Source organism: Myzus persicae, unplaced genomic scaffold (assembly GCF_001856785.1).
Source record: "Myzus persicae strain clone G006 unplaced genomic scaffold, MPER_G0061.0, whole genome shotgun sequence".
Taxonomy (NCBI): Eukaryota; Metazoa; Arthropoda; class Insecta; order Hemiptera; family Aphididae; genus Myzus; species Myzus persicae.
In genome coordinates, this window is record NW_019103905.1 from 115,644 (window position 1) to 130,586 (window position 14,943).

Sequence of the window (14,943 nt, forward strand, 5' to 3'; positions counted from 1 at the left end):
AATAGTCCGTACATCTACCAAACCTATATTAATATACAGTTAAATGACTCAAAATCTACTTGTTCATTCAAATGTTGATGTAGAAACCCTACGTCAAAATTTTCAAAAAAGATTATCTCCTTAACAATAACAGAATAGATAATAACAGTGATTCCGATTTGAAAAAAATAATTTTGTACTGTTGGTAGGTATAATATTAGTGTAATCAATTATAGTAGCCAGTACATTTCATCCCCGCCCGGACAATATACTTCCAGTCAGGAGTTGACCAACTGCCTGTTGTTTTAAATTTTCCTTTAAACTCCAGTAGATTTATTACTTTTTCATTTACTACAAATAAGGAGTTTATCCAGCTATTATACCATTCCAAGAACAAGTAAACAATGATAAAATGTGTTTATTAGACAAAAAGTAGGACAACTGCGGTTATCAAACAAAAGTCTAGTAAAACAGATTAAAATATAAAATAACCTAGTAAATAAATAAATAAAAAATATATATATTATATAATATATACGAAGAAAAAAATTCAAATTCAGTACACTAATGCGCGTCAAACTAACAATTATTATAATACTGCAGGCGCAGGATGGTGAAGAGATAACGGAAAAAGCTCAAGTTGGTTAATGGCAGCAATCATCCGATGCACATGGCAATTCTGTAACTGGTATTCTTTCTCATCTGAACATGTTTCTCCATTATAGATGAAGACGTTTTAATTAAAACGAAACAAATAATTGTCGACATACACCATGCACCGCAGAAACATATATTAATAAATTATTTATTTCGAATACATTAGGTATTTATGTATAAAAAAAATTAAATAGTTATTCACGTCCGACACCACAAAATATTATGATATACCATTGACTTTCGACTATAACACAAAGGTTAAGGTAAAACAAAACAGTACACAATATGTATACAGTATTGTCTCAATAAATGGTATAATAACAATAAAATATATTATGTGTATTCATATATATTATAGTATATACATCAATACAGTGTATTCTTTGCATATTACATTTAACCAAATGGATGTGGGTGTGTATGCGTGTGTGGCAGACGTGCATATTATAATATGTTTTCATAAAAATTGAAAATAAATGAGGATTAAATAAAACAATTTCAAATCTCTTTTTACAAGTGAAGAAATAAAACGTTTAATGTGTGTCTTTTTGTATACTTTTTAAAAATTATAATAATCATAAAAAAAAATTACAATAATTTGTAATAGGCTAATAAATATTATCATGCCAAAATAGTATGTAAAATGTTTTGAATATCGTTGATTGATTTATTATAGCTCGTTTTAAAAAAAAAAAATTTTAAACTTTATCGGTGAGTGAGGAATGTGAAAACGTCCCTAATATTTAATAATTAATATTTATATAATAATAATAATAATAATAATAATAATAATAATAAATTACTAAAACACTGGAGATTATAATTAATCGTAAAAATTACAAGATTTTAAAATTATGTTTTAAAGTGTAAAACAACAAATTATTTATAATATAATTTTTCATACTTAAGATTATTATTATTATTTTTATATCATATTACCATAATTTTATGTATAATAATATAATATGTTAAGATGAAAACATTGCTAGCAAAAACTGAAAAGAAAAATTGTAATATTTAAAAAAGAAAAAACACGTTGCCGTCGGATAGTTTTTTTTGTTTTTTTTTTTTACAAAATTTACACGGCAGTTTTACTGCCAAACAAAAGAACTGATTTTGGTGAAATTGAAAAAAAAATTAACCATATAGATGATAGTATAACGAATATCTCAACACAAAAAAAAGTTCACAGAGTTCCACATGTGGTAAAAAGATAATTAATCTTTGTTTACTTTTGATAATCACATTATCTTTTTAAAGCTTACTCGAACAAAAAAAAAAAAATGCAGGTTAATTTCTTCCTTTTTTTTTTGAAAAAAAAAAATTATGATAAAAAATTACATAATAATAATTAATAATGAAACACATTTCACTTAGAAGTCATCATGGTCACGAACTCTGAAACAAAATACAAACAATTGCATAAGTTATAATACAAACACTTAAAGTATCAATAATATAGTTGGTTACAATCATTTACAAATTCTACCTAATAAATTAGAAACAAAGAAAGTTTTGTAAAAAAAAATTGAATGGCCAAAGTACAGGAAGTGGGGTGCATGGATGGTTCTAAGTGTTCTTTTTGCCTTTTGATTTCTTTTGTGGTGTTTTTTTCAGAAGGTACTTTTTCATTCGGTTTTTCACCGATAAAATGTATGCTAAAAACAAAGAAACACAACCAAGGAACAAAGGAAAATAATCAAAGATAAATAGGAAATACTTATTTAAATATAAATGACACTCATGCGTTAACACAAGACTACATCTAAATTCTCACTTCAATCAATTATTTCTACATGCATAATATATCTAGAAATGGAATCATCGCGTAAACAATAAAAATATTTATCATACATTCTGTATAATAGGTGGGGTTTTCTAGGTTGATGATGTCAATCAAATACTGATAACACATTAATGATGGTACGTCACAATTCAACGATTTGAGATATCATGTGTAATTATGATGAAATTAAAAAAAAACAAAACACAAATATAGATATGAGCACTGACCACAGTCACAGTACGTACAAAAATGGTCCGAGCTAAAGTATGGAAATCTGCAAAGTTAAAAAAGAAAAAAACTAAAACACCTAACTATCTGTGTCGTCAATTAGTAAGTGCTATTGGCTACATATGTCAAACATTTCTAAACTGAAACTAATAAAGATTTTCGCTTGACTAAAATATTTTATTTTATGCTTTAATACTAAATATTATGGCATTTAAGCTCATTAATTACCAAACAAAAATTGTGTTTATATTTAGAAGCGATTGAAAACAATTCAATGTGAATTAACTAATTTACTGTTTAAATTATTAACAATAAAATTAATTTAAAAAATGTAAACTTAATAGGTACCATTATGAAATCATATTAATTATTAATAAATACTGTTTGTAAATTACTAATCTTTAAAAACATTTTGTTTACTATAGTAGGCGTTTGTCATCTTAATTGAAATTAATTAATTAATTAAATGTTTCATAAATATTTAATTGAGTAGCTTGTCAACTATCTGAATATTCTGACCAACTTAAATACTCTTAAATACAATAATAAGAAAAACCCTAATCATAATTTTTTCACTAAGTACCATATTAATTTTAATACAATAATTAAAAATTGGTGATACCATGAACACAAATTAGAAATGACTATACTTCAGATTTGGTACAAAGAAATTAAAAAGTTTTTTAAAGAAGTTATTTTAACAACAATTAGTTTTTAACAAAATAAGTTTAAAATCAATAAAATTAACAAAACGCATATACATGATTAACTCAGAATAATTTATGGGGCACGCTATTTAACAAAACATTATTACTAAGTATGTTTCATTCATACAACATCAATGAAAATACTTTCAAATTTTTTATGGTCATCTATTTTTAATTACTGTAATGCATTTTGATGCAGGTAGGACCCAATAGTTTATTACTTTAAATAAAAGTAACTGAAACTTAGGCAAGTTGAACAAAAATATTTTATAGACCTAACTATGTAACCTACAAAATTCTCCAAAGCAAATATTTGGAATATCAAAACATTGCCATCGCCAGCAAAAAATGTAAAATATTTTAATTTTTAATGTATAAATGCATTAAGTTATAATTAGTTGCATTTAGAACATAGATGAATTGTTTGTACACTTATAATAACTATAAATTGTATAACTATTCATACATAACATAACCTTATTTAAAGTTTAACAAACGATTAAATTAAAATGTTCATATCATATGTTGGTATAACATTATTTTCATGATTTTTAGTACGTAAAAGCATGTTTCTTAAAATAAAACATACTACATTTTTCAGTTTAAATAAATTTTTAATCTCAAGAATGTTTTTTAATGTTTTAATGATTTATCATATATTTAAAGGTATACATCCCTACATAATATACAACACGTATAATTTATTATAAGCCAATATTTAAAATTATAATGGGTATTTGAAATAAAATAAAAAGAATATTAAAAATAATTAATAAATTATATTCCGCAAGATTTTGCACTCTGTCAAAGTAGTTAAATGTAAGATTGGTGAAATGAAAATAATTTTTTTTCCTTTTTTTTCTATTAAATGTGTACCTAGTATTGTTAACATAATATTAGCAACCTACAAGAGAAGGAATCTGCGCTTCCATAAAAAAAAAGCTTTTGAATGTGCGCATCCCCATACAGACAGTGATGCTGCAACATGTTTAGCATGTTACCCATTGTCTGAGTGGGGGAACCAGCACTGGAACATTCACTAACGTAAAAATAAATTCCTTCTTTTGTGGGCTAGAATATAGTATAAATCAATTGGAATCAATAGAATCTTTCGATACTAATTATGTTGACTGATTTACTATACTTTCTTCAGCGAGAGGTTATATGTGTTATACACTTCTCTGCTAACCCTGCAGCCACATATCTTATTATAATATGTCCCACATACACAATCTATAGGCATTTATATTAACACATTTTGCAATAACATTTTTATAATATCATAATGTGGTCATCTAAATTCCCACTTAATACCTTCATAGTTGACTTGACCATCACCATCAATGTCAGCTTCCCTGATCATTTCATCAACCTCCTCATCGGTGAGCTTTTCTCCAAGGTTAGTCATAACATGACGCAGCTCAGCTGCACTAATAAAGCCGTTTCCATCCTTATCAAATACACGGAAAGCCTCTCTGATTTCTTCCTCACTATCGGTATCCTTCATTTTGCGGGCCATCATAGTCAAGAACTCTGGGAAATCTATCGTGCCGTTGCCTATGGAAAATGTAAACAAATTGTTTAGTTAAAAAATGAATTACATTTTAATATAACTTATCATTACCATCAGCATCGACCTCGTTAATCATATCTTGGAGTTCAGCTTCAGTCGGATTTTGGCCTAAAGACCTCATTACGGTTCCAAGTTCTTTGGTGGTGATGGTACCATCTCCGTCCTTGTCGAATAGCGAAAACGCCTCTTTGAATTCGGCAATCTGTTCTTCTGTTAGTTGATCAGCCTAGATTATTTAACAACATATATTTTAAAATCAGTAATATATTTAAAAAATATAATTAATTGTAACCTTCCCAACTACTTTTCTCTTGCTTTTTTTTAGTAGTACAACATAATAATTGTTATTAATTGTTTACACTTTACAACTTAAATCAAATATTAAATGTAAGATACCTGACGTAAAATAATTCAAAATCACCCAACGATTATTTTAAGTTATAAAATACAAGTATTTGGGTAATTCTAGAATAAGATACCTAAATAAGATAGATATAATTAATGAAAATTATGTAACATCAATTAAATGTAAATTAAATCATTGAATGTCTTTCTTTATTTAAGTTAAATGTCTTAATAACAATTATTTTTAAATAATTTCATACCTAGGTATCTAAAATTATTACATATCAACATTTACTGTCTTTTTTACCCAGGTAAAATAACTATTCTATCATTATTTTAGGTATATGTAGGTTTTCCTACTCATAAGTTTATCAATTATGTGAAAACATAGGTAGGTATAGCCAGTAAATTTAACAAAGAGGGGAAACTACAAACATTTTGATTCCTGGAGGTATAATAAAAAAATAATTTTCATTCAATAATTTATTTTATTTGTAGGTTATAACAGTAAAAAATAATAGTACTTAATTGAATCACTTTGTACAAGTAATTATGAAAAAAAATGCATAAGAATCATATTATTAACAATCTCGTTCACAATATTATCTTAGGTAGGTCTTAATAAACTAGGCCATACTAATATCAACAGATTAGTCTGCTATTAGACAATAGCTTGAATTGCACTAATAACATCAATATACATTTAGATTAGCTTACCAAATACCACCAACAATATATAAATAATTATAAATGTACAAAAAGACCTAAACATTCCTAAAATATTACTGGTACTGTTACAATACAATTTTTGAAAAAATAAACAAGTAGGTACAATGTTAATTAGCATTTATTACATTTAAAGCTAGGTCAATGATGTTTATATTTATTAAACTAAAATTTAACTGTAGGTAATAAAGTTACCTATCATAAAACTTGATAATTTTTGTTTTAATTTGTGAGGGTATTAAGATAGTGGGTTAATGATACCTAAGAATTATAAGTAGGTACTACTTCAGAATTTTAATTTAAGATTTCATAGGTACATTAGGTAGGTACACAACAAAATACCGTAACATATTTTCTAGTTATTATGTAAGTACCTATCTATTATTGATGATTATTTATTAAAATACTCAAGAAATAAAAATAAAACTTGAGAATGATTGAACAAGGTAGAACTAATTATTGGTAGGAAGGTAGATGATAGATTAAAAATTAAAAATGGATTTAACTGAATATTTAGGTACCTATGTAGGTAACCATTTTGACAGTAGGCACCTATGAACTATGTTCAGCCTCAAGATCCAAAATTAATACAATCTCTAGTCACCAAAATCAAAACACAACAAGAGATTGAAAAAAATTCAATGAAAAGGTGAAAAGGCCAAGGTCATAACCTTTAACAGGTAAAATATCCCTATCACCCTTCAAGATAAATTTGTTATCAGTAAATCAGTGTTATAATTATAGACAGGCAATTGTTTTTAAGTCTTAACAAAAATAATCAACTAGACATTTTATTTGGATAGATAGTACAAAACTATAACATTATTCATAAAAATGTTGAATAAAATTGACCACAGTAAAAATATTTTTGCCAAAAGAGTGCACTCAAAAGGCTAGTCAACCGGGTTAATAGCTGTCGGCTATTTATGATAAATCTAATTGATTGTTTTTCAAAAATAAAAGCCCTCTAGATTCTCACACCGCTAAAAAATCAGCTGTTGCGAAAATCACTCAAAAAAGATTGTCTACATATTAATGGTGACCAAAACGAAAAGGGTTCATCCAAAAGCTATGACATGTTCTCGTCGCAGGGGGATTTCGGTCGAGAACAAAAACAATTAAACGTGGTGGGGGGAGGGGGGCACAAGAAACGCCCTAGGGACGCGAATAAAATCCTGGTTTCGTAAGGTGGCTTTATCGAGAGGTAAAAAGGGGAAGGCTCGTTGGTCAGGGGATAGGAGGAGGGCCGACAACGTGCGAACGTTCGGCGCTAGATAGCGTTCGGGGGCCTTTGACGGGGGACTACTTACAACTACTACACAGTTCACACAAACACGACTAACACAATACGATGACCGTGTGGGTGCGGGGAACGGATGAGGAAAAAATAAGGAGGAAAAAAACTCAAACCGCGGCCGAGTACCTTATTGCCGGTTTATTATTATTATTTTTTTTTTTTCTTCAACTCAACTCATAAACGACGACGACGACAACGGCCAACGACTATAATAATATTATAGGCAGACCATTATTATTTTTATTGTGTACGCCGAGTTATCGACGACCCGACCCGGCACATTCTGGGAATGTCCACCGCCGCCGCATATTCAGACAGAGGGGCCCCGCCACCAGAATGCCTCAGCCCCCACTAACGACGACGAAACGGCCGATATCGTGGCCACCGGTCGGCCGACGACCGGGGAATTAATAATAATATAATACACACCGCGTCGTCGTCGCGCGACAAATAATAAAAATGCATGACGGCGTTTGCGCACGTCTTACGGAGGAGTTGAAAAATTAATAAAACCATATCAAACGACGAGAATTTTTTGACTAACGCCGTGCGGCACACTGTACAGAAAATCGCGACGTCGTCGGCCGCCGTTGCCATCGTCATCGTCATCGGCGCTAAATTAAAACGAATGAAAAAAAAACCCGACCACGATAAATACCTACCTACGCGAGAACAAAATCTTCGCGGCGCTCAAAGGTCAAGGCCACCGCCGCCGACGGACGGTACAAATATAAAAGAAATATAGTCTAGTTGTTTAGGGAGGAATTGGAAAAAACGATGGGCAAAAAAGTTTCCAAAACAGCCGCCGCAGCCACAAATGAGGCACGCGTTACAGCGGCGGCGCCATGTTGGACACCTTGGCGACGACTAAGGCGGCGGCAGTTTGGACCGTTCTCGACGACCACAAACGGCACAAAACCGATTACGAGAAAACCGAAAAAAAAAATCATAACGGTCAGTCTAAAAATAAACGGCCTGGGCAACAACAGCCGCGGCTGCCGCCACCTTCGGTTAATTTTTATTTATTTTTTTTAACGGACACCGACTGGCTGCGTACACGGCCACCCATGTCTTATCGTAACGAATAATAAACTAATGACGATAATAATAATAATAATAATAATTGTTGTAATAACATTGTATTGATGTCACTCACCATTTTAGTTATGATGTCGGTGTTACGTCGACGAGAAATTCAATAACGGACACGTTTGGCGTGGTATACGACGCGTTGCTCCTGACGCGGCGAGTGTGTGTGTGCGTGAGTGCGTGTGCGGTGCGTATGTCACCCGGACAAGCGGCGGTGGTTACTCTGTAGTAACGCGCGCGCTTCCGACGGATACCGCGATAACCGCGTTTCCAATGAAATGCTCAGGTCTGCCGGCCGGGATACTTGCCGCTGAACTCCGCTCCGTTTACCTCTCACTCGGTGGCTCGCTGGCTGGCTGGCTGCTCGCTGCCTCTCTTCCTCGTGTCGTATCAACGAAACGTGGGTTGCCGTCGGACGCGACGGATAGAATATATTTATTTCGAAAAACGAGCGGCGGACTGTGTACGTCGTTTGGTGACGGAAAACAACTGAAAACGATGCGATGCGACCCGGCGCGCGCGCGTGTGTGTGTGAGAGAGAAAATATAACCACTGTAGTACCTACAACACGGCAGCGTTGTATGTGTAGTCTGTAGTCGCACTGGTGTCGTAGTGGGATCGTGCGCGAAAGGTAGACTGTGTAGTACCAGTAACCGCGTTCAGTGTAAAACTGGTGTCGGTTGCCGCGGTGGGTGTGTGGTAGGAGTGAGCGCGACCGGGGCGATACCGACGGCGGCCGTGACGTCACCGGCGGCGCGCGCGCTCTCGTACGCCCCGGATGTGTTTTGGCTCTGCGCAGGAGAAATACGAAATAACACTCGCACACACCGAACTACTACTATTACTACGACTACTACTACTACTACTACTACTACTACACTACTACTACTACTACTATTACTACTACTACACCACTACTACTACTACTATATTATACTACAAAAGAATTGACGCACACACATATAATATAATAATATTATACACTACCTACCTTCCGACATGCACTACTACAACTACTACTACCACTAAACAGAATTACTATTTTTTTACTCATCGATGGCTCACGAATTAATTTACGGCACTTGTAGTATTATTATTTCGCCGTTTTCGACTGTATTATAATTTGTAAATACCATTGCCGGGCCATCGATTGTTCAACTATTTTTTTTTTTCATTTCATCGCTAGTCGGGACCGACGTGATTATAATCTACAATAATATTGTGTAGGTATATTGATTAAAATATTATTTATTTCATCATAATATTATATTATAATATTATTGTCCGGCGGCGGCGATTAGGTAACCTCTCCGCCACCGCCCGGCCGGAATATTTTTGGGTTGACGCGTTGCGCGCCACGGTGTATCGGATTTTTGCGGGCAAACGGACCTTGGCAGCCAGCCATTGGCCCGCCGGCACCTGCAATGCGCCAAGCGGCGCGATTACACGCGGGGCGACGCCGGGTTTTACCAGAGCTACGGCGAGCGTCGGCCGCCGCCGCACGGCTAATGATTTCAAAAATCTTCCTGCACTCGCCAACACTGTCGACACTAACACGCCGCCCGACATTTTGATTATTGATACAGGTACCTAGTACTTGCAACTGTCCGACGTGCCCACTATATAGTGGCAGTTTTGTAATTTTGCACTTGTACAAAAAACATCCCGTGTCTTAATTAGATCTATATAAGAATATATCAGAATTACAAATATTATATAGGCACCTACTACACTTACCATTAGTCCTTTATGCTTTTTATTTTAGTTTTGAAACTGGCCCAAGTTACCGTGCTCGGTGGCCACGTTAAACATGTACCTACCAGTCATAAAATTACTATATACCTAGGTACAATCAGATTGTCCAGTATTGAAGGCTATCTACTATTATTTAAAATATATTGAGATTTTAATAATGTAGTTGTATTACTGAACGTACACGGGTACTTGAATTGAAGAATCTTCTAACTCATTGTCATATTTAGATCTATTTTTCTGTTTAATCTTTTAGTGATGGAGGTGGGGTCACACCTACAAATCAAGCACTTAATTGATCAACAAAAAAAGTACTTCAGAAAAAATTGGAACATCCCCAAAAATGTTAGAGGCTTATCTCGCAACTCCCCCACTCATAAGTACTCCACTTTCAAACTACTTTTCTTTTATGGAAAAACTATTTTAATATATAAGAAAATGATTATGTATAATACCAAGTTAATGGGCGAAAATTAAAATTCGTTTTTCTCCAAGTTATACCTAAGCCCAAACTTTAACAGTTTAACTGAATATTTAATACGTTACACGATAGAAGTAATTTTTGTTTGTTTTAGTATTTTTTTCGAAACTACGTTTTCATTGTGTTGACCGTTCAGACGTTTTGTTTTTTTATATAGGTAATGTCACGCTGTACGATACTATAATATGTCGATATCATAAAATGTATCGTTTAACGTTGTTATTATTATAATGCATAGGTGTAAATGATCAAAGAGAAAGTGTTTGGTTAAAATCGAAAAAGAGAGTAAACGTGTACCTTCTATAGAAACATATATACCTGTTGCCCTAGACGATATTAAACTTAGAAAGTTGACCTGCCATGCTCGTCTTCAGTTGAGGACAACAGGACGTTTTAAATTAAATAATGATAATACACTAAATTCAAATTTGTGTAAGCGCAATAATATATGTAGTATAATATTAAATTTGCAATTGGATTATTTTTTAACGGGTACAAGAGTACAAAAACAAAATATGATGATAAATAATTCAACTATGGGCATTTACTATTTAGGAAGTCACTTTCAGCTGTCAGGTGAAAAAGAGAACGGCAAAATGTGGCCAGAATAAACTATAAAGACTAAGCAAAATTTTAACCATAAAAACATAAATAAATGTAATATAAATAGTTACTGTTTCAAAATAAAAATTATAACAATTTACAAATAAAACTATCACAATTTTTAAATACCTACGTGACATAGGAACGAAAAAATAAATAATATGTGCATATATCTACCTATTGTTATTAAATTCAAAAATTAGTGAAAAAATAAATTAGTTTGATTTGATTCAATGTTAGAAATGTTGAATTGGACTATTTTTATAAATATTTAGGTAATACATCGGTACTGTTATTTTAATTAAATTATTGTCTGTATTTCGTATTAAGCTGGATTTTTAAGTATACACAATAAATAAGCTGAATATGAAATATAATAATATGTTTTTTTAAATAATAATACTACAAAAAAAGTTATTATTTATCTAACTAATAACACTTTGTTGCATGAAGAATCAATAATTATAATGTAAGGTATGGATACATATTTTTAATTATAAAATTGTTCGTAATTTTGTTATAAAGGTATCAATTAGTATATTATGCATATTGCATCTGCCGCCTTTATTCGCATTGAAAATGATTGAAGTGCAAATAATCACGATACAATTGGAAAAAATTAATATTTATTACGAAACTTGTATAATTAAGTTTCAAAATACTTTATAGATGGAAAAAACTCAGTTCAACTCTCACAATGATTTTTGAATAGGTATTATTACAAAAGTAATTTTTTCATGAAAATTCAATCTAGGTACAATTTAATTGTACGTTCTTATACACTGAATCGTTTTAATATTTAGCAAGTAATCATAAGACAATTGTTTTTAAATGATAAATTGCTTTGTAAAAACGACCATCTGTGCAATTGGAAGTAGACCATATGGTAAACCTGAAAAATATCATATTTATTTAAAATGGTATAAACAGTTTTAACTATGTAAAATATTTATTATTTCTACCTCATACTTGGAGACCATACACTCCATTATCGGAATACGATTATTTACTGTAGCCTATAGGATAGATACTGTGCTCCGGTGCAGGGTAGTGATTTATTACCTAATTATTACCTAATTATTACCTACCTAATATAACCAAAATAAAGATATGCCATATATTTTATCATTTTTCAGTTGTTATTGGTAGTTTTTTGTTATACGGTTGTACCTTAGAAAACTAATCAACAACTAAAAACAAAATTATCAAACAGATAAAATGTCCAATCCAACAATAGGGTCACAAAATATTCTTGAACATTCCTTTTATACTAAAAAAAATTATCTCAAATAAAAAATAAAATGTATGTAGGTACCGAAATATTTTATATTTCTAGTTTCTACTATGAACGACGTGATAATAATTGTTCAAATAATATTAGAATAAAAAAAATAGATTTAAGGGGGCCGGTGCCAGTTTTTAAATTTACCCCAATTCTATTAAATTTGAAAATCATATTTTATATTTTAGTTGCTACCTAAATTAATTAATTTTATTGTCCACTAATCTACCACCAGATACTTATTAGGGGAGGTTGATAGGTGTATTATATCTAAAAAAAATGACTTCATAGGAATAATTTTCTGACATTGTTAAAGAATTGTCAGATTTTGATAACTATTTTTTTTATCTGAAAAAAAGAAGACTTCCTATAGGCCTCATTAAATTTTGATTTTTTTATTTTATTTAAAATAATGGAATAACATAATTTGTAAAAAAATAGATTAAAGTTGTATTACTTTTGAAGACATACCTATATTATGAAGTTTGAAATAAAAATATTGAAAAACGTAGTTTAATGCTGCCAATGTCAAAATGTTCAATGACCTTCTATTAGTTAAAAAAAAATATATATAAAATTCGGTTGATTCTACAGAACAGGATCATTATTTCCATAGAGTGTATTTTTGCGGACAAAATTTCATTGGCACTGGGGGCTTTAACGCATTGTTATATTGTACCAATTGGCTATTAATTGTATGAGGTTTGATGGCTGATATACCTATCAACTTTAAAACATTTTAAAATGAAGCAACAATAATATTGTAACGACTAACGCGAATGAATATAAAATTATAAATACGTTTTAATGTTAATAGTATGGGTACCTATATTACTCAAATAGTAGTTAAGCCGAATAATTAATTACTTAAATTCAACTAATGTTTTTAAGCGCGCGATAATTAATTGTAATATCGCCCTTAAATAAACTGTGTTATACGCTTATCTTTTATGACTTTTCCATAGATGGCTGAAAACAGTTTTGGACATTAATTTATGAACTTAACTCACGGCCTCATATTAACTTTTATCTATATCTTATATTCCTATATATATTTTAACTGCATTTTGCACTTAAACTGATGTATTTTTTGTGTGTGTCTGACGTCATCTTTAGAAACAGTAAAATTGCTTCATATTTCAACTTTAGAGGTGGTTTCTATACATTCTACTTTCTAGTGAAAAACTCTATCTAATTGATACTTATAGAGTTATAGAAGTCAAAAATTAAAATATTAACTTTTTTTAGTAATTCAAAATGATTAACTGTTGACCCGAATTTTTCACCAAGTATCTGCAGGGCATTTCCTTGGCTTGATATGATTGTTTAAAATAATTTTGCTCTTTTTGTACTATTCATAGAAGTATGAAAACTTTTATCGATGTATGTATGAGAATATTTTTTTATTATTTTTTTCATTGTAAGTTTTTAATCCTCAAATAAAAAACATCAAAATACATTGATACAATTCTTTTGTAATAACTTAAAAATCAGATTTTTTACAAAATTATCAAAATATGTAAATTATTTTGTAATACAAAATACACAAATTTTTATTGTAACACTTCAGGTTTGATTCGACATATTATGTTTTTTTTTTACTGGAAATTAAAAAAAAAACAATTAGAGTTACGCCTTTACATTTTTATGAACGATTAAAGTTTAAATTTGGTCGCCAATAGAAACTCACCCGTAAAATGACGATTTCTCTTCTATCAATATTCGTGATTCTATTATAATTCAAAAAATATTAATCGTAAAAACAGGAAATATTCCACTGTAACTTAAATTATTATTTTCTATACACAATCACATTTTCAAAATAATTAGATTAATTATTATAAGCTGATTATAAGCTTTTTAAATTTTTAAATTTTCAAATATTTTTAGTTAAAAATGTACCTATACATTATTCAATTTGAATAGCTGCAGCTTTCCTTATGAGGATTTAATAAGTTATGAAAGTTTATAAGATTTTTAAAAAAACCTAAACATTTAAATATATATATTATGCACAACTACTTTTTATAGAAATTTCAAGATCAAATTTCGACGAAATATTTAAAATAAATATTTTAGTTAATTTGTCGAAGTTTATAAATATTATTTGTAGAGACTTGGAACTATTCACTTTTGTGTATACTATTTTTACTATACTGTTTTCTGCATGAAATTTTCAAAATACATCTATTAATTTTAAGCAATTATTTATACTATAAGAATGTATGCACACCGTTCTACGTCATATTGGTATTGAATTAATCGAATAGCGGCTAAAGTAATATTATATGAAGTAATATTATAATTATAACTTTATAGCTTATAAATTATAATATACCAATGAGTTTTGTTTTTTTTTAAATTAAAGTAAAAAATTAGATCAATTGTATCACTGATAGAAAAATAAATGACTAATAGCAATATAAATATAATATATA

The 14,943-nt window shown here is 30.4% G+C and overlaps 1 protein-coding gene across 2 annotated transcripts; it reads right to left on the minus strand.

The window, feature by feature from the left end:
* Positions 1–479: 479 nt before the first annotated feature.
* Positions 480–9,056, minus strand: LOC111036145 (calmodulin). 2 transcript variants are annotated; one of them, XM_022318055.1, is made up of 4 exons: positions 8,455–9,052; positions 4,982–5,156; positions 4,672–4,914; positions 480–2,034 (listed from the first exon to the last, which is right to left on the minus strand). In XM_022318055.1, the coding sequence occupies exons 1-4, from the start codon at positions 8,455–8,457 to the stop codon at positions 2,006–2,008; spliced, it is 450 nt and encodes a 149-aa protein (XP_022173747.1). In that variant the 5' UTR covers positions 8,458–9,052; the 3' UTR covers positions 480–2,005. The 2 variants fall into 2 exon arrangements, with proteins under 2 accessions (XP_022173747.1, XP_022173746.1); XM_022318054.1 differs by lacking the exon at positions 480–2,034 and adding an exon at positions 2,123–2,696 and having other exon boundaries at positions 8,455–9,056.
* Positions 9,057–14,943: the final 5,887 nt, after the last annotated feature.